The sequence below is a fragment of the Sardina pilchardus genome, chromosome 1, assembly GCF_963854185.1.
Source record: "Sardina pilchardus chromosome 1, fSarPil1.1, whole genome shotgun sequence".
Taxonomy (NCBI): domain Eukaryota; kingdom Metazoa; phylum Chordata; class Actinopteri; order Clupeiformes; family Clupeidae; genus Sardina; species Sardina pilchardus.
The window spans coordinates 50,940,761-50,960,997 of record NC_084994.1 but is presented as its reverse complement, the minus strand read 5'-3'; the positions used below and the strand labels follow the sequence as shown (position 1 = coordinate 50,960,997).

The 20,237-nt window shown below is 41.0% G+C and overlaps 3 protein-coding genes across 4 annotated transcripts; 2 read left to right on the top strand and 1 right to left on the bottom strand.

Annotated features, from left to right (window-relative positions):
• The first annotated feature begins 1,334 nt into the window (after positions 1-1,334).
• On the top strand, positions 1,335-11,157 carry triobpa (TRIO and F-actin binding protein a). 2 transcript variants are annotated; one of them, XM_062548972.1, is made up of 12 exons: positions 1,335-1,494; positions 5,110-5,166; positions 5,750-5,818; positions 6,016-6,105; positions 6,277-6,380; positions 6,754-7,150; positions 7,238-7,478; positions 7,600-7,693; positions 8,161-8,317; positions 9,666-9,785; positions 10,534-10,620; positions 10,709-11,157. In XM_062548972.1, exons 4-12 carry the CDS (start codon positions 6,037-6,039, stop codon positions 10,862-10,864), a joined length of 1,425 nt encoding a protein of 474 aa, XP_062404956.1. In that variant the 5' UTR covers positions 1,335-1,494; positions 5,110-5,166; positions 5,750-5,818; positions 6,016-6,036; the 3' UTR covers positions 10,865-11,157. The 2 variants fall into 2 exon arrangements, with proteins under 2 accessions (XP_062404956.1, XP_062404948.1); XM_062548964.1 differs by lacking the exon at positions 1,335-1,494 and adding an exon at positions 1,612-2,030.
• smdt1b (single-pass membrane protein with aspartate-rich tail 1b) lies at positions 11,061-12,471 on the bottom strand. Its single transcript, XM_062548982.1, has 3 exons — positions 12,298-12,471; positions 11,896-12,037; positions 11,061-11,381 (listed from the first exon to the last, which is right to left on the bottom strand). The coding sequence occupies exons 1-2, from the start codon at positions 12,442-12,444 to the stop codon at positions 11,900-11,902; spliced, it is 285 nt and encodes a 94-aa protein (XP_062404966.1). The 5' UTR covers positions 12,445-12,471; the 3' UTR covers positions 11,061-11,381; positions 11,896-11,899.
• A 2,487-nt stretch (positions 12,472-14,958) lies between these two features.
• Positions 14,959-18,426, top strand: pane1 (proliferation associated nuclear element). Its single transcript, XM_062548949.1, has 6 exons — positions 14,959-15,068; positions 15,190-15,269; positions 16,035-16,133; positions 17,547-17,626; positions 17,764-17,855; positions 18,028-18,426. The coding sequence occupies exons 1-6, from the start codon at positions 15,018-15,020 to the stop codon at positions 18,172-18,174; spliced, it is 549 nt and encodes a 182-aa protein (XP_062404933.1). The 5' UTR covers positions 14,959-15,017; the 3' UTR covers positions 18,175-18,426.
• The last annotated feature ends 1,811 nt before the right edge of the window (positions 18,427-20,237 follow it).

The following is a 20,237-nucleotide window of genomic DNA, read 5'->3' as shown; positions in this document are numbered from 1 at the left end:
TACTCACTCCCTCCTCAGCTCTCCCTCTCCACAACACTCACTGAGTCCTTCACCAAACAGACTCAGCTCAAAACAGCAACCACATGGTGAGGCGGCTATGACACCCAGAGAGGTCCCAACTACAGACCAAAGCAACACAGACAGGAGCAGGAGCACTATCAGGCGGGGCTTGGAGGCGCTCATTTTATCTTCGTCAGACGAAACGAGACGACCTGATAGGAGCACCTCTCCTCCAATGACCTTTGAGGATTACGTGATCATCGCTGATATTCCTCGGACCAGCTTGTACAGAGAGGGCGAGGAGAACGGAGAGGTGGTCAGGAGGAGGCCGCAGAGCCAGAGCCCACAGAGAGACTACCAGCAGCAGCAGCAGCAGCAGCCCTCCAGGTGTGGACGAGCCCAAAGCTCTACATGGACACTAGTGACCGGCCTGCATGTAGTCTTACGCTGCTGATCAGGGCCTCTTATCTGATCTGATGTACACAGACACTTCTCCCAAATGTCCTTATCTGATCTAGATAGCATAGCCAAAAGGAATACTGGAAAAATAAATACAAATTAACACATTCTTTCATCTTCATAAGACTAAATTGCAAGTCTAGATCAGATCCCATTAATGTGATTCCCCAAAAAGTAGCCTATACCAGTATTGGAGAGACTGAGGAGACTCCAACTGGTCACTCATATTTGAACTGGGCAGAAATGTTAGTGTGTTAAGTAGGCTTCTGTTTTTGTTTTCTCTCACCTCTTTATTTCCTCTCATCTGTCCATTCCTTCCCCTCCTCCCTCTTCCTCTTTACAGGGTCCCCGAGTCACCCCTCCCCTCTTTCTTTTGCTTGAAGATTCTCTCCACTAAAAGCGCTTTCCATTGCGGTTATTGCCTTTGTAAAGAGCATACAAAAATACAGAAATACAGTGAAGTATTGAGAGCAAAGAGTAACCTAGGTTACAATATCAAGAAATAAAAAATATTAAATAATAATGGTAGAATGCTAACATTCAACAACAGCTTTTGATCTTATCTATGTTGTATCACCTTTGTGATGCTCTCAGGTCTTCTGGCATGCCGGATGGCTACAACTACAATGAACACAGGGACTCCGAGGAGAGAGGCAGAGGGAGGGAACGAGGAAGAGACCGCAGGGACAGGGAGCGCAAGCATCAGCAGAGAGACGCTGGGAAACAACCTGAGCCCAAGCTCACATCATCACATGCTGAAACAGTAAGAGCTGCTTTCATCAGACGGACACAAAACCCACAAAGCACCTGAGCCTCTTGGGAATCTAAAGTGACATGATGTGAACTGGCAAAGTGAAATCACAAGGTGGCAATCTAGAGCTGGTCTTAGGAAAGTGGAAATTACAGTACCTTGACCATTTCAATATTGTTGGGGTTTCCTTTGTATTTCATTTCTAACAGAGATTGACCAGGGCAGCAGCAGAGTGTGATTCTCACCAGCAGGAAAAATCCATAGCAGGTCAACATCTCGCACAGGTAACGTTAGGCCTGAGCGGCTATAACATTTTTTCACACTTGTGACTGTCCTTTTTTATCTCAAGTGACTCATTGTGCAAAAAGTGGTTAAGTCATGTGAATTAGATTGCTTCAGGGCCAACCGCATCTAATACGCACCCTTAGGCCTTCCAGATACGGGTTAAAACCGTTAGGTTGGAGCCTACTGTCGTCCTCAAGCAATTTCACGGAAATGAGAGTGCCAGAGACAGTGCAGACTTGGTAGGCAGCTCCATAGGTCGGATGCATGATGCAATGTTTTTGTCTAACTTATTCACACTTTAGCCTACTTTCAAGTAGTGTACTTGGTTTGACAAGTGTGGGTTCAAGAACTTACCTCAGATGCTGTGATGTGAAGTTTTCTTATTGCTGACCTTACTGATAGGGCGTATGGTGTGAACTGCTGATGACAGCGAAGCCACTGTATGCATGTTTGCAGAATGTGAGCTAGGCTACTTAAGATAACTTTTTTCTTTTTGCAAATTGTCGGCCGGAAATCATATACTCTCAACATGTCGGTAAGTCTGCCTACACTCTTTTTTATGCCTGCTGTATAATGGTTGCAATACTTCTCCCATGCTTTGCACAACGATTGTGTTTGTGTTTTGTAAATGTCTTGGCGCATTAGACACAGTAATGGCAAACTTGGGGCGCCAAGTGTTTTGAACATAACATGCTGTGCTCCAACGCTAAGGCTATGCATTAATATATTAACTATGTAACCTCTTTCCTATAGTCTACAAAAAACCCAGCAAAATTATTGTTCCCACGATTGAAGAGAGCACAAGTGCACAGAAAACAAAACGGATGATTCATGTCGTGGCTAAAATTACCTTTGGTTTCCGTTTTGTTTGTGGACAAATAAATGCACGTCTCACTTTATCTAAAAAGAAAACTTATTTCACTACCAAAATTCTACTATCCATATAGCCTAAGTTTAGGCCCAGGATAACCAATCTACTTCAGTGGCATGAAAGATAGCCTATACCAGTACTATGTTTACTTCATGTCATTTAATTGTCATTTAGTCCAATTAATAAAGGTTTTACGCGTACGCACGGGTACACGTTTTGTTGACGGCAAATTAATTCATGTATCGTATATGCCCACAAACTGTATTAGGCTACTGAATGAATAAGGACTTTGGGTCATATACATTGAGTGAGTTGGTAAATAGCAAAAATAAAAATAAAAGCTAAGCAAAGACTGTTTCATTTATCATAGACAGGAATTTGCTCAAGTTCAAAAGGCATTATGTCCAAGAAAAGGCCTATGATATGCATACAGGTCTTTGTGTGCACATTTGGTATTTGGTCTTTACTTTGGTCCGATATACAGTATTTAAGAAGCCTTCCCTCAGTAAACTGTGATCTGTAACCAGCTAAAACTCACAGAGTGTAGTAGACTGGGGGGTTGTGAACATCACACTTTCAGTATCTGACTTCCATAATTCTGTCACAGATTATAGATATCGTGTGCAAATCATACCGTAGCAGAAGTGCACGTGGACAAAATAAATATTGGATGGCAGAGAAAGATCATTAGTAGTCACTGGGTTGTAGTGGAGTACTGACATAGTGTTATATCATGGTATGGAAGTAAGGTCATCATATTGAAGATGCTTAAGAAAGAAAATAATGTTGGTTGCTGCATAAATGTACTGCCAAAGGAGGAAGCATATCAAACATGATTGCCCATCATTCAAGCATCACTCTAAATCATCCATATTTTACATTCCATTTCAATGATTCATCATATAAACAAACACAACTTTGTGCCACTTTGTGCTAGTCAGATGGGTCTGATGTTTTTCTTGTTACAATCCTTCCAACGTGTTAACCCATGCAAGTGCTGGTGTTGCATTAAAAACCACTCCATCTCACTTCCACTGAATGGTAAACAAAGTGTCTAAACGACCAGCTAAGATCTGCATGTCAGTTCACTGTTACATGCTATTAAGATAATGAAGCAGAAAAAGGACTTGCTGAATAAAACTCGTTATGTAGGCTGTTGGTAGCATCATTGGTGAACATGAATCAAGTGAAAAAATACAAATGAAGTGAAGAAAGAAAAAAGTATTTTGAAAGCAAGTGGCAGAATGGAGTTTACTTGATGTCTCCACCCACCTGTAATTCAGTTCATTTTCCCACCGAGATTTCAGTATGGACACTCGCTCCACCACCAGGATGGTGAACCAATGAGTGGGCAGATGACGTTGCATAGGACAGTTTCTAATCAGTGGCAGAGCTAGACAAGGCAACACAACAGTAGCAACACCAGCAAACATCAAAGAGTTGCCGCCAGGCCAGAGCAAGAACAACATCAAGCGTAAACACATAGCCTCCTTACTGCTAATGCCATTTATGATCAACTGAAGTAGGTTAGAGCTGAAGTAGGAAGGAACCCCGTTAGAGACCCCATACTGATCAATGTGATTGGTTAGGTCAAAATGAACATGAAGCAAGCCCATGCAATGACCAGAAGCATCTCCCAATGGGGCGTTCCCAAAGCATTCCCATCCATACTCATGAAGTGAATGGACAGAGGGACATCTGTCTGGAACTGCCCACCTGTAAACTATACGCCACAACAGCCGCCAAGATTGCGAGAAACTACTGGTGCCATGGCTGATGATCAGCTGCCCTTCTCTGAGCATGTCATCTCTGTCACCCTGCTCTGTTGCTTCACACTATTCATTCAGAGATAAATCAGGCCGTACCTTACCCAACACGCCACTGAGCTCTTGGTACAGACCATAGTTATCTCTCGCCCTGATACTATTAACGCCACTCTAATGGGCCTCCTGGCCTCTGTGGTGAAACCGCTGCAGATGGTCCAGAGCGCAGCGGCGTGTCTGGTTTTCAATCAACCAAAAAGGGCACACATTACGCCACTGTTCACTGAGCTTCACTGGCTGCCCTTTGCCGTCTGCATCAAATTCAAGTCATTAAGGATTGCCTGATTGCTGGCTCTGCTCCCACTTACTTAAATGCCCTCATCAAGGCTTGTGTTACCCTTGAGCCATTGCGTTCCTCCAGGGAACGTAGTCTTGCACTGCCGTCCCTACACGCATAGCAATCCAGACTTATTCATTGTTGTTCCCTGTTGGTGGAACAAACCACCAGTTGTGTCACTCTCTATCTTCAGAGAGTACCTCCTCTCCCAACCCAACACATCTATACACATGCACTTACCATGAAGTTCTTTTCTCCTCTCCTTCACTCCCTCCTTCCCTCCTCTTTCACCTCCTGGTAGTGGTATTTACTGTAGCAAAGTGTGTTGTTACCTAACAATTGTTACAACGTTATTACTCATTTTGTAATTGCATTGGTTAAACCCTTCTGCCAAATGAATAAATGTAAACGGATAGGCAAAAGGCCAGTGGACTGACAGCTCTATCCCCACTGGGCAGACAGTGGTCCAATGACCTTTCGCTATCTGGGTGGAAATAATAATTAATGAATTAATGAATTAATTAAAACATAACTAGTGCTATTTCAAGAGGTTTATGTTGCACCTGAGATGTACACGGAAAACCAATTCGTCACTAAAAATAGACCTAGTTATTAACACCATAATTATCTGTTTTTGTTGCAGCTGAATATTCTAAATTTCAAAAAGGGTTGGATATTCAGGTTGGATGATGATGAAGAGGTAAGTTGTTCAAGTCAAGATATGACTTACATTATGAGACTAAAACCCGAGTCATAACATGCACCTAAAATTTCAAAACATTAGTCCTCAGGGCTTGACATTAATGGTTGCCCAGTTGTCATTGGTCACCAACTTGCTATAATTGGCAACCACATTTGGTTGGCTTTGGCAACCAAAACCTCATGCCTGGTTGCCAAGCTGACCACCACTTTTACCACTTTTAAACGTTGAGCCCAGGTCTTTCATAAGATTGGTCTGGACCACTCATAGGTATACCTTAACACGGGTTTCAGATCAAACATTGTAGTGCCTGTGTTATCAGTATGTTTATTGCTCACCTGGTGGACAAAAAACTTGGTAAGGTATAGACTACCTTTTCAAATCATTCCACAGTGCTAAAAAACACTGTAATCAACAAACACTGCAAATTTGAACATGCCTTGGGGTAGCCTATTGCATGGTTTCAAAGAAAATGAAAATCAATTTGAGTATTTCTAGAATTTCGTTTGCTAGAGTGGAAGGCCTGGTTTTTAGATATCAGACACATGCTACATGTTTGTGATGAGTCTGTCTATTTTTGCAGTGGAGAAAATACTGGTTTGTTTTGACTAAGTCAAGGCTGAAATATTACAGAGATTCACAGGCAGAGGAGGTAAGATACAAACAAATATATATTACTGACTGTTGCTATAAACCCATATCTCAGTTAGGTATTATCAAAGCAGTTTTTTTTAAGTTGACCTTTGGCTAACATTGGCATAATTATTTTTTCCTGATGAATTGGAAAAAATGCCTTAGTTCAGAAGTGAACGTATTATCTCTGAAATGTGTTTATTACTACATTCCCAGAGAGATGAACTGGAAGGAGAGATGGACTTAAGTTCTTGTACAGATATTGTTGAGTGTGACGTGGAGAAGAACTATGGATTTCAGGTTCATGTAAGTAGAGGTTTGAAAATCTGTCCTACAAATCATGTTGTAGTATATCAAATAAATAAAATAACTGACAATAATTTGTTTTGCATTTTTCATCTGGACAAGAGAGTTGTCACATACACTGTGCTAATCTCATGTTTCTATGTGATCAATTTCTTTGTCTTTGTTTTTCAGACCAAAGAGTCGGTGATAACTTTGTCTGCCATGACTTCCAGAATCAGGAGGAACTGGGTTGAGATTTTAAGAGGGAATATTTTTTCAGACAATCTCCAGGACCAGTAAGTCTTTCTCATATTTAACAGGCACACCGACGGTTTTTTTTTTTTCATTTCTTTTTTCATGCCAGAAATATTCGGTGCCCTCAAGAAACGGAAATCTGTGTAAGAATTGGCCGGAGTTCTCCTTTAAATCGTCCTCTGTTTTTTTGTTTGTAGTTTTTTTTTGGGATTTCACAAAAACGCCATTCAGATTGTACTATCTTAACATTGCGTACATGTATCATACCTAAATTAAGAACATACATGAACATACAACTTTATATTTAAGTGTACACTGGTTTATTTTTTGGAAATGAAGAATAATTCATAGTTGTACAGGTTTTTGTGGCATAATGAATGAACTTCCATCTGAACATGATCCACCACACTTTAGATGCCGAGATCGCAGGCCCCGAGATGCCGAGAACGCAGACCCCAAGGCCAGTTCCCTAGATGTTGATCAGGATGAATCAAATCTATTGAGAGCTCCACTGACTAATCAGAGAGAGGCAGGGGAGGGACGTGATCGTGATCAAGAGAGGAGATTGGAGGATCGGACCAAGTGGTTCCAGGAAGGTGTTCTGTGCGGTGATGGGGTGAGCACCAGATGGGACACAATTGAACTTAAAAAGGGGACATCCCAAGCAACAAATCAATTAGCAGAGAATATTGTTGGAAAAAGCAAAGACATTGACAGGAAATGGGAAGATTTTGAGAGGCTGCCATTTGGAGAGACGGAGGCCCTTTGTCTGGATGGTTCTTCAAACCATGAGTCAAGTAATGAGGGAGAGGTAGGGCTATCACTGGCAACGACACACTTAGTGAACATTTCTAACAGAAACAACAGCATTTTCAGTACAACGTTTTGCTTGCTACAGGTTTTGCCACCGAGACAAAGAAGAGAAGTGTCATGCTATGGGCAAGCAGAAGGTAGCTGGAGCGCTGGATTGGGGGGGGCATGTGGCCCCTCGGCCCCCTGTGGCCCTCAGCTCCGAGCACTGGAGCAGCGCTATAAAGAGAGCCTGGAGGCAGCGCAGAGGGAACACGGCAGACAGATGGAGGAGCTGCAGAAAGAAAAGGAGCGACTCTTGATGAAGGAAGCCCAAGCTGCTGCCAAGAGTGAGAACACAAAACTGGGGAATTGTTTTCATCTCACAAGCTCCATATTTCTTGAGTGTTGTTACAGTCATTTTTGTGTTTGTTGTTTGAGTAGTTTATAACCATTCATACTGTTTTTCAGCTATGGAGGCTTTAAGGAAGGCCCATCAGGAGGAGCTGGAGAAAGCCAAAGGTTTGGTGGGAAGAGACGTTCTAGCAGAGAGCAGAATGCAGTTGTGAGTTCTCCTACACTCTCAACAACACTCACAGTGTTTGTGTTTTCAGAAATTAGAGCAGCTTACTGGTCCTTTGTTTCCTGATGATCACATCAGTATCTAATGATTTATGGTCGAGATGAAAAACTTTATCTTAATCGTTACAGACTGATATTGCCATGTTTATAAACAACAAGTTGCTCATGTAATAGCAAACATTATGTTAGTAAAGGTTCAAGGAAGTGTACAAAGTACAGAGTCATTTATTTATCATGCATCTTTAGTCTTGAAGCATTTCTATCTGCAACAACAAAAACCTGAAAGCTAAAGCCCCCCTCCTCACTCCTTCCACATTACCTACCTCCCTCTATACCTCACCTGCCATTTTGTTGGATGTTTCTACCACTGACTTCAGTGCATATTGACCACCGACTGCTCTCCCTCCCTCCCTCCCTCCCTCGCTGGCTGTCCTGCGTTCCCTGGCCCAGGTGTGAGGCGGATGAGCTGCAGGTGGAGCTGGAGGGGCTGTCTGAGAGGTACTCGGAGAAGTGTGTGGAGCTCAGCCGCATGCAGCAGAGGAGTCAAGAGAGCGGCTCAGAGATGGAGCACGAGAAAGTCATAGAGCAACTCAGGAGAGAAAACCAGGTATGAATACAGGTGGAGCCAGTATGAGGGGTTTGGAGAAGACACACTTAATCCATCATCTTATATTGTCTTTTGGTTCAGTCCCAACTCTGGGTCAAGGTTAATTTCTTGTTATTCAATGTTGTAAACTTGTTATTGTGAATGTTATGTTGCTTTGATTTACTATTGTCTGTTCCTTTTTAAAATGGCTTGGGTAATCCGTAGTGTTGGTTTACATATTTAATCTGCATGTGTTACTCTGATGAAGTTTCACTCTTTTTGTGAATTTCCTTGTTTGATGATAATGTCACTAGGCACTGTAACATTCGCCTGCCCTGCTGCAACATCACACCCACAACACAACAGAAATGGACCAAAATAATATAAATGTGTGAATACCTTCTTCATTGGTCGATAAAGAAAGCAGAGGTTTATGCCCAAATATGTCACTCTAGGTGATATTATCACATTATTGGTTAAGCCAATTTATCACATTATTGTGAACATTTTTGGGATGCATTGTGATGGACTCAAGTGGTAAACATGTTTACTTTATTATTAAATTATCAGGAAATTAGGGGTGCTGTGGCGCAACAGGCTACAGCGCTCGTGCCATATATGGGTCTGAGTGCCCACAGGGAGCCAGGTTCAATTCTGACCTGCGGTCATGTCCCAATACTACCCCATTTTACTCTCCTACTTACTTCCTGTCTATGTCCTCACTGTCCTATCATAATAAAGGCCAAAACATATACATATATTTTTTATATATATATCAGGAAATGATCACATTATTGAGTTCTTAAAAAATCAAAGATCAAAACAGAAATTATTACGGAAACGTCACCTATTGCATGGGTGCTTCAACTGCGGTTGAGGCAGAATAACAGAATTCATGGCACTGAGGTAGCAGAAAGACAGTAATGTCATGTGAGGTGCAATGACCACTGTGTTGTTCTTGCATTACCACCTCCTTGTTATCTGCTACCTGAGCGCCATGTTGTCTGTTATCCTTACCTACACACAGCTAAAAACAATGCTGATAGCTGATAAGTGTAATGACATTGTTGTAATGGGTCAATGTAAATGTAATGGGTCTTAACATTCAACAAGCAGCATCACAACTTTCTGGTTCTAGCTTAAACATTAGTTCTAATAGTAGCCTACTCTTCAGTAATCCGCTCACTGTCCACTGACAGATAACTGATTCTGTGTCAGCAGGAAAACTTCCTAAAACTTCTCGCACATGGCACATTTATTCTGGTCAGAGTTGGCAGTTACACCAGACAACCACATCCTGTCACTGCGCTGGTGCACAGCATAAGTTCTGTTTTTTGGTTCAATTTTGCTCCTTACTGTGTTCTTGCAGGAACTGCAGTCACGGTTGACTGAAGAAATCACCCTCATGCGCACCCTCATCACAGGTCAAAGGTCACAGTCACAGTTGATTTTCTATGGAAATCACGATCATAGCCCCACAGACATGGAGGTAATATGTGTTCAGTGCCTGGAACAATATGACTTGGGGGGTTTTACTGGGGGACGTTTTTTTGTTGTGGAGCGGGTTTCTGTATACTATAACCTGTGTCCAGTACTTCAGCCCCACTTGAGCTGGATGAGCACACTGTCTCATCACTTAGAATTTTGCAAAAATATTTGAAGAAAAGAAAATATATAAACAGATCTGTCAACTCTGAATTTTCAAACTATATCTAAAAATAAAATGATGTTCTCTCCATTTATGCATCAACACCACTTCTGAATGTTATTAACCTGCATGAGTACAGAGTAAATGTAGTAATGAACATCTTACTTTTAAATGTTATTTGATAATTTTCCACTTTTCTGTGATAACTGTTTTTTTCTCCTCCAATGTGGTGGTACATTGTTTCATAGTGCCAGTGAGTCATACTTTTTGCACCTAGGGCAGTCAGAGGAATTTGTAAACTGACAAGGGCACCACTTCTGTTTTTATTTGTACATTTCCATTAATAGAGCACGTTGTTATATTAAGGTTTTGGGGTGGTGTGTATATCTGTTATGTAATTTGCAACTTTATTTTTTGATTATTTTTTAAAAAACATGCTAAATCTAAATTCACCTGGCATTTTACAACTGTCTGTGTCTTGCCCAGATTTACATTCTGTACTGTATGAGTACTATTTTGCATTACACTGCCACCTAGTGGTCAAAGGCTACAGGAAAAAATATGGATTGATATTGATTATGTTTTTCAGGTGCTATTACGAGCAAAAGAAAATGAGATCATGTATCTGCAGAAGGAGATCAGCTGTCTCAGAAATGAAGTAGCCTCTCTAATGAAGGTGTGTGCTCAGTGTGGCATTACAGTGCGTAACAAATCATGTACGGGACATGTCTGAGAAAACTAAAGTCTTGTTTCCTCCGCTGTAGGAGAAACAGTCTGTGTGTGAGCGCTTTAAGGAGGTGTACGTGGAGCTGAGCCGGGTGAGAGGGGCCAGTGAGCGGGAGCTGGGCTGTCTGAGGGAGCACCTGAACCTCACTCTAGCGGCAGTGCAAGAGCAACGGCACACCAGCAGCAGCTCGTAGACCTGAACACCAGTCTCCTGATGCAGGCAGCTACAGTGGATTACCACACATGGGCCAATGCCAGCTCTTCTGTCAAATTATTTAACAATTATGACAAGCTGTGTGTTAGTTAGCCTTGTGGTATGACTAAGAGAACAAAAGCTTTTCGATTTTAATGATTAATATTTAAATTATACCACTCCTTTGCACATAGTGATCAGATGAAGGAATTTTATTTTGAAAACAGAATGGACTCAGAGACATATAGTCATCTTATTTAATAGGAAACAATAAAGTTATGATTTAGAAACCCCTCTATGTCCTTTGTTTAGTGTAGAGATGAACATGCAAACAGGAGCGAGGAGGCGACAGCTACCTCACATTACACACTCTATTTCAAATGTAAACAGTTTTGTGCGGTTCTGCGAACGGAGTAATGGAAGAATGCAAACAGCAAACATCAGGTACTATGGCTTTGCTCATGGTGTCATCCATCCCTTGCCTTTGGTTTTCAGCAAGAGCCATGATGAGAATAAACCTGTCAAGATAAAGAATTATGTGTTTTAGCAATAGTTTACATAGGCTTTCACAATGAGTCATATTTTACAAATGTTATCTCTATGCTAAAGGACAATTATTTGAGTTGGGTAGAAAGCAGTAGTCTTCACACAATTTTGAAGGCTTCAAAATATATGACATGTGATAGGAGCTAAGCCTATTTAATTGGCTTCATACTCCTGAACTTTTCCCTCTTCCAGGACTGTCCAGAAAAGAATAATAAACTGAATACCTAATATTGATATTTGAAATGCCCTCTACCACAATGACACACTGTTTAGAGACCAAAACCAGACACTATGATTAAATTATGAATTGTGATGCAAACTGACACATTTGTAGACCAAGCTAACACGCACACACACAGCCGATACAGGGAAAGCGCACACACACACAGCCTGCAGAGAAAACAGTGGCTATGGTTTCTCTAACAAAACAAACAAAAAAAAAAACACTTATGATGTTAATTAACCTGCGCGTAAAAAAACACTTACCACTTTAGTCGTCGTCGTCATCATCTGAAGGAACAAATATATCGTGTTCTTCCAGCAGAGCAGCGAAATTCTTGCTTATCAAAGTACCCACATAGAGAAACGGCAGAACCACTGCCGTCATGCGTATCAAACCAAAGGGAACCTGGGGAGAATTTGGATAAGATTAAGACGCCGTCTTGCCTACAGCATTTTTTTTTCTTCTAGAGTGACAGGCAGGCCTACATTTCCGCATTGAACAGTTGGTGTACATAAACACTAACAGGAATGGCTGCTAAGGCACTCCTTCTGTAGACTCTCCTATCTGATTTGATCAAGGCACTCTCTATCATTTGTAGGTACGCCTTCATTTTCCAAAACCTTCGCCATTACACCCAAATGAATACACCCGAATACTCAACCTACCTTCTCCGGTTTTGGTAAAATGCCACCTGACGTGGAAGAAAGATTCCGAGACGCCATTACTGTCGTTGTTCCCCCATTTCTTTGGGCTCCAAACCCACTGTTTTTCTTCAGAAAGAAGCGGCTGAATCGACTGACAGTAGACGCCATACTTGGAGACTGTGGTCAAGTGGAGGGCGGAAGCAGTTGTGACGAAATATGCCTGGAGAAATATCACTTAGGGGGAGGAGTCGCAATCCGGACTGGTGTAGGCTAATAGGCTCAGAATATTTTTAGCAAAACCAAAATGTTTTTGTTACATAGGCAATATGGATAGGCTAGGCCTCAAAACAACCCTTTGTTGTTCATGGATTACTGAATGGGCCGCAACCCAATTCACTTTTAGGAGGGTGAGATTCCAAAATAGATAGATAGATATATAGATATATAGATACTTTATTGATCCCCAAGGGGAAATTCAATTCTAAGGAGGCTGCCAGCATTGAATCAGCCTATACATGCACACATCTTGCTACTGTTCAGTGGTGGCAGGGTGCAACAACTTGACACGATGGTGAGAACCTTTCTCTCTATGTAACCAAGACCAAAGAGAATTTGGAGAGAAGCTGGACCTCAGCACCATCAATGGCAAAGCAACTACAATTTCCCTGGTATTTACATCACAAAAGACCTCATGTGGGACTAGCAGCATCTGTAGAAAAAATAAAGCAACCTCAGACAAGGTCTTATAGACTATCCTAACTGGTGCCATCTCTGCCATCAAAGCGCTGACACGTGCACAAAGCCCTGGGTATCAATGGATGTGAGCCCATCCCCATCCACGACTTGTACAACAGACAGTGCATCAGTAAAGCCCAGAGAATCATTAAAGACCCCAGCCACCCCAACCATAGAATGTTTCTACTGCTGTTGTCTGGCATGTGTAATCACAGTCTCAAGGAAGGCTCAGACCTGCAGACATAAGTTTCTTCTACCAGGTAACCAGGCTGATGAACAATACCTACAGGCCTGTCACCTGTCTTTGGACAAAGCACTCTGCTAAGCACCATAACTGCCACCTGTATGTCTAAGCATAACATTAGCTCTTCCATGATACTCTATTGTTGCAATGAAGAGGAGCCGAAAACGAAAAAAGAGTAGGTAGATGGATTACTTTATTCATTCCCAAAGAGATTTTGATGTCATAGCAGCAATTAATAATATTATCACACATACAAATCTATTCAATCATGATATGAAGTTTCTGTGCAATTGATTGTAGGCCTAAACTGTAAATTGTGTATTGTCTCTCAGAATATGATTCTCCTCTCACTGTAGGCCCACAAAGGGAAGTAAATTGTTATAGCAGTGGGCAAGAATGATTTTCTGTAACATTCCCCATCACAGTGAAGTGGAAGCAGCCTCCAGCTGAACACACTCTGTTGTCTGACCAGTAGTTCATACAGCAGATGTGGACTGTTGTCCATCATGCTAAGCAGTTTAGATTGTTCTCTCAACAACTAACTCTAGGGGCTCAAGTGTGTTTCCTTATGAACTTGTTGAGTCTTTTGCCGTCATTTGCTCTGATGCTGCTACCCCAAAAGAGCTGCTTAGATCATTGCACTGAACAGCAGATAACATGTTCAGTAACATCCTGCAGCACACATTGAACGTGTGTAGTCTGCTCTGTCCCTTCCTGTACACAGCCTCTGTGTTGCACTTCCAGTCAAGTTTGTTATCAAGATGTCCACCCAGATATTTGTAATTTTCCACTACCTCCACCTCCCCCCCCCCCCACCCCCATCATGTCCATCTCCTTTGTCTTGGCCACATTTAAGAGGAGGTGGCTCTTTCCACACCACGCCTCAAAGCTGTTCACCAGATCTCTTTACTCAGTCTCCTCCCCATACTTCACACACCCCACAATTGTCATCAGAGTATTTCTGCAGATGACAGGTTGCAGAGTTGTGCCGCTGAAGTCTGAGGTGTAGTGTAGGCTATAGAAGATAGGAGAGTAGGCTACAGCCCCCTATGGTGCTCTGACCACCTGCTCAGACATCCTCCCAGCCGTACAAATTGTGGTATAGAGTAGTACCCTCCCAATACCCTAGGTCTCGTGTACAATGATATGTTACAATAAATTAATCTAGAGTCATAGGCCTAAACATAATATATTATTTCATAATCTATAAGTAACTTAAATAGTCTTGGCCTACTAGGACTTTACACAAAGATAACTGCAAGTTCAAGTGTCTGCAGTTTTGGAGGAAATACTTGCAGTTCTTATGCAGGAAATGCCGTATTTTGGACACAAAAACACCTGCATTGCACTGTACTCTACTGCAGAAATGTAGGATTTTGGACATGACAATACTAGGCCTACTATACTGCACTGTTACTAGGCCTGTAGTAGCCCACTGCACTGTACCTCGAAAAAATAGTGATTATATTTTTAAAGGGTTATTTTTTATCATCTTTTAACTATATCCTTTGTTTTACTTTAGTCCTAGGCGATATTTAAACAGCATAGCCTACAGCATGTCATTCGTTTCAGTATTACCGTCCCATCAAGATGCATCATGACTTGGGATATCGGTAGAATTACGCTAGATGGCAGCACTATCTACGGCTCTGATTAGACGCGTTTGATAAGTTGTGACGTAGCCAACGTGCCTGCGCATGTTTGAAAAACGTAAGAGAAAAACCGCGCTTGTGTCGGGGTAGTCTGTAAATTCAAGACAAAAATGCTCAAACCTTTCAGAAAGGCTCCAGCCTTGAATACAGCCAACTTACTGGTAAGTTAAGCGATACGCGGGTTAAAGAACGAATGTATCCTAGGTTTGCCGTTTTTACATTGTGACTGACAACGTTACTTTTACATTTAACACACGGTTACCATCGTAACATTCATTCCAGCTGGTGGAAAACGAGGAAGAACTTCAGACAAGGTTAGCTGACATCATCGTGCAGAATGAGAGGCATGTCAACATCACAGTGTAAGTGTTCCCAGTTTTCAGAAGTAGGCCTACCCCTAAAGTAACTTTTATCGTTATAGAGAAATAGCTTTGCTGAGCACGGTTGTCTATCCAACCATGTTTTCTTTTGTCACCCTTTGTTAGGTAGGGCCATAGGCTAGTTCTATGCTGTGGTGTTTGTTGATTTCCATTCAGCCCCTTAACCTACTACTTACCTACTTGGAATGAACTTGAAAGTCTGACCAAAGAGGTCTAACATAATTGTTGTAGGCCTACTGTAATTATAAATGTCGCTTATGTCTGACTGAGGTATGTTGGCCATTGAGAGTGCATGAAGTTGGTTAATATTTAGGGAGCCATTTGTAGCTTCTGATCGGGGTGTACGCATGCTGATTGTTCAAGTAAAGTGAACAGACTGGGAGAACCTAGACGAACCTGTGAGAATTCGAATTTGCTCTGCAGGTCAGTCTGGTAAGGACATTGGTCCGTCTAACCCACCTATAAAGAATACCTTTTTCTTTGTAGATCAGTGGTGTAACCCTTATATCAGTTCAATCATGGGTTAGAATACCCAATTCCAAAAATTGTATTATTAAACTGTTTTTCCAATTTTCTGTTTACATTCAGATGATCAGAAATTTAGACAAATACAAAATTACTTCTCCCAAAATTGGACTCCCAAATATTCAATGCTATTCTTTCCCTCTTTCTGTAGGTCTTTTCTTTTAATAATGTTCTGTCCTAAAAGTTAAATGGTTGATCAAAATTACATTTTCATTCTGACAGGCGACTGGCCCGAAAACTCCCTCTGCCAGAAGAGAACCAGGATACCCGTCCACGGATTGACCTCATAGTATTTATAGTAAACCTCAGGTCTGAGCGCAGGTACTGTAGGCTTTGTCTGTATTTAAATATGTTTTTCTAATCATGTTGAAGCCACAATTGCTACTAGGCGACAATGTCTCATTTTCTGATATGCTTTATTTAGTATTAGTTTTGACATCATTGTGAAATTAATTTATTCATTCATTTGATTGTTATTTGGTCAAATGAAGGGGACATGACACGTGTCACTCCCACCAGAATATGCACGTACAATTCTGTGTTCTGGGTAGGAACAGGCTACACAAATAAGACATCTTCTCACTCATCTTGCTGACTAGCACCAAGAAATACCAGCATATTTTGGCAGACTTCTAGCAGTGCTGATATTGGTGTGTTTTCACTGAGCGGTATGGTACAGTTTGGTACAGCACAGTATGCAATTATTTTTGTTTCCATTGTCAGAATTTGTGAATGATACCAAAACAGCCGACCTGTACTGTCTGTACCATTTTTGGCACCCTTCTGTTGGGATAATAGTCATAATGGTACGGTCCCTAAAAGGGTGAAGTAAGACCCGTTTACATCCACTGCAGTCAGTCGGTTTGGCGAAAGAAAATCATATCCTATCATTTTCCTAGCTTTGATAGATAGATAGATAGATACTGTAGATAGATAGATAGATAGATAGATAGATAGATAGATATACTTTAATCATCCCAAAGGGGAATTCTGTTGTTTCAGCAGCCTTACAAACACAATCAATCAGCCATTTCATTTGCCTTCCTCTTCAAATAGTTGTGAAATCAGTGCACAAAGTTTACAGAAACCCATGATCAGTGCACATCTTATTTATTAGTCTGTTCGCTTACAAGGTAGGATAGTTTGCATGTCACTGTTTTCCAGCTGACACTAACTAGCAAGGCACTAGCATTCTGTTCTTTATGTGATATCAGTAATGGTGTTGTTGTAGTTTGTGTAGCAAACACATGATTTGTGCATCTTTTCCTCTCCACGCTGCCTGCAGTCTTTTCTCAAACAAAGCTTGACACCTTGTTGAAATTAACAGCCAGATGCCGAGCAGAAAAAATGCTGGATGTCCTCCATTATTTGTTGGTGTGTGGCATTCGTTGTCATCGCACCTACACACTGCCTACCAAGTAAGGGTACTGTTGGCAGTCGAAACGCTAGCCAAGGTCAAGGTTTACCATTCCAAATTGTACTGTACTGTACTGTAACGAACTGAACCGTACCACTCAAGCCATGAGACTCTGGGTGGTGTTTACAAGGTTCTGCGTGCTTAGGTAGCCTGGTTTCACCAGACTCACGGGGCCAAGCTATGTTTTTGGTGGTCGTAGTCTAAACCTGGCATAGGACTGCTTTTAAAGGCAATTCTGTGGTTTGCTCAGTCTAAACACCTCTTTGTATAATATTGTGGAGTGTTTCATACCAGTGAATTTCCTTTCTGTATTTTAGTCTTCAGTCTGTTGAACAGTCCGTTAAGTATCTGGACCCTGGATTCTTTTTGGGGAAGGTGTGCTTTGTGGTCACGGGTGGTACGGACCTTTTTCCTTTTTCTTTACTCTGACCACAGTAACGAGATAATAATATTTGTAGAATAGCAAAAATATGTCCAATATTGTGTGTTGGTTTTTTGAGAACATTTTTTAATTAATGTGTAATTGGCCTACAGCTCGTTGCTTATCAGTCACCAGTAACCGCTTGTTGACTGTGAGGAAGTTGGCTGCATCTCTGCACTGCCCATTGCTGTTTGCAGAAGACCAGGTCTGTTAAAATACTTTGTCACATTGTCTAAATTCAGTTGGTTCTCTAGAATGGTTATGTGATCATGGTCAATCATAGACGCTAAATGCTTCAGCAGCTGTTCTGAAGATGAGTGTGTGCTGTTGTGTTGATCATTTGGCCTGTGTCTTTCTCCCTCTCTCTCCCCGTGTAGACAAATGAAGGAGTGATTACAGTTGCAGTGAGACTACTTGGTATACTTAAAGTGGCTGCTGGTATGGTTCCCTTGGCAACAGGGCTTTATCTCAACAGTCTGAGTCATTGCATGATACCCTCTGACCTTGAGCAAAATCTTGACTGACCACCCTGACGAGAGGAGCTCAGTTGGATTTAAATGTATATATGCATCTGCCGTTAAACCTGTGACTGTCCTTGTCTTTGTGTGTGTGCATGCATGTATGTGTCCCCTACATGTAGGCCTACTTTTTAATGTGTGTAGGCCTATGTGTGGGTTAGGCAATGTATATAAACTGTATTATTTTGTATTTAAGCTACATCAGTATACTTGCTGATCTACTGACTATTTCTTTTGAATAAAAAAACCCCAAAAAATGTCAAGGTTGCCCCTTTTCATGTTTGCAAATGTAGCACATAAAATGGTTCAACAGCATCATTCATAAAGCATTCTCACAACCACTGGTTAAGAAAAAAAGGCATAATCAAGATAAAACGGGTACTTTTCCATGTGGACTTGTCACAGTTCCAGTTGATTTTGTAGTAATGTTTGTTGAACTGCAGGTATTTTAATGCAGGTACCTTTTTGTTTATATAACCTGCAGGGGTCAATTCACTTTCCATTTATTTGAATAATGTTTTCTTGTCTTTCCCACATTTAAGAATGACTATCGAACACGTCCTCTGTAGACATGGATTTCCGTTTCAAGGTTCATAGACACTGATTAACTTAAAGAACTTGAGTAGGCTACAGCCTTCATGGAAAAAAATGCGCAGTTAATTGGGTTTTTTCTTTTTTGTGTGCGTGTGTGTGCCAATAATCGTGGCACTTGCAGTATTAGCGATAAGAATTTCTTGAAAGATTTATTTTCCCCACAGAGTCAATTTACTTGTATGAAATGAAGCGACTGACTTAAAAAGTCTTTCGTAAAGCGCTTTGGGTTGCACTCAGTGCACGTTAAATGCGCTATATAAATAAAAGTACCTTACCTTACCTTACCTAAAAAGTGAATTTTATATAGCAGGTTTCACTCATTTTCTCCAGGGGGGACCATATTGCAGAGGGTGTCCTAATGCTGTCTGTGTGCACTGAATGCCTAGGTCTTTTTGCTAGATAATCCACACACAAATCTTCCTAACTCAAATGACTAAAACACTGCTATTTATAAACTCATTAATGGGGCAGGACCAAAACACTACTCATATGTTGCAACAATAGTAGGGGTGGCATAGTGAAATGACTATTACCGAGCACCACATTTTACATGAGACTTCTTTAGGACCTGAATGATTTTAGAGATTTTGAAAATGTTCAAATACAGCAGACAATACATTTGATGTTAGTAAGTAAGTAACAATTATTTATAAGGCACATTTAATAGTTAAACGTTTACTGGCCGAAGTGCGGTACATGTGCAATTAAAACAACGTGCAATTAAAAGACATGAATACAGATAACAATCATAAATGGGCAGTGAGTGCCAGGAAGTACAGGTGTGTTTAAAACCAGTGATGGAGGGTGAAGAGTGTGTTTGGCAGCTGATTTCAGTGGTGTAAAGGTGATGTAAAGATGTAACTACTGTATGATGCAAAGGTGAGAGACTATAGGTGAATAGGGTGCACATTTTAACTGATAGATTATATAGGGTATGTGATTTTTTATGTAATCCAATCCAGTTGTTTTCTGAAATCTTTAATATCTAAATATACAAATTGGGCATTATCTACAAAATTTTATCAGTGTTATCTTTTATGAACAAATATCATGCGTCATACTGTGTAGAAAAAGTGAAATCACCAGTGAAAATTACTTTCCATAAGAGAGAAACTTTTTTTGACACTTTCTGTGAAGCCAGGATTCATGAAGTATTATAAAACATTTATAAAGTTTGCCCGTGAATTTTCATATCAGGATCAACCTGGAATATAATTATAACATGTTGGTTATTCATTCATTCAACGTTTATTTATTCTCGGAGGTTCATTGAGGGTAATATGCCACATTATTTGATACTGACTCAAATAGCACGATATAGTGGTGACGTGGGGCTTGGGTGCTGGTTATCAGTAGTTATTAACTGTTGGTGACGTGTGTCAACAGTGCTTTTGCTAAAAGGACACCTAGCATAAAATGTAGAAGGTTAAACTGGTCAGTTTAGATGCACCATACAGCAGTTTTATGGCTCTTAC

Excerpts from the sequence above, each read along its gene's own strand:
- pane1 (XM_062548949.1), top strand. The coding sequence starts at position 15,018 with ATGCTCAAACCTTTCAGAAAGGCTCCAGCCTTGAATACAGCCAACTTA. Across the intron at positions 15,270-16,034 it reads AGGCATGTCAACATCACAGT|GCGACTGGCCCGAAAACTCC; the intron begins GTAAGTGTTCCC and ends TCATTCTGACAG. Across the intron at positions 17,627-17,763 it reads GTGCTTTGTGGTCACGGGTG|CTCGTTGCTTATCAGTCACC; the intron begins GTACGGACCTTT and ends ATTGGCCTACAG.
- triobpa (XM_062548964.1), top strand. Across the intron at positions 5,167-5,749 it reads GGTTGGATGATGATGAAGAG|TGGAGAAAATACTGGTTTGT; the intron begins GTAAGTTGTTCA and ends CTATTTTTGCAG. Across the intron at positions 6,381-6,753 it reads TCAGACAATCTCCAGGACCA|ATGCCGAGATCGCAGGCCCC; the intron begins GTAAGTCTTTCT and ends ACCACACTTTAG.
- smdt1b (XM_062548982.1), bottom strand. The coding sequence starts at position 12,444 with ATGGCGTCTACTGTCAGTCGATTCAGCCGCTTCTTTCTGAAGAAAAAC. Across the intron at positions 12,038-12,297 it reads TTTTACCAAAACCGGAGAAG|GTTCCCTTTGGTTTGATACG; the intron begins GTAGGTTGAGTA and ends AATTCTCCCCAG.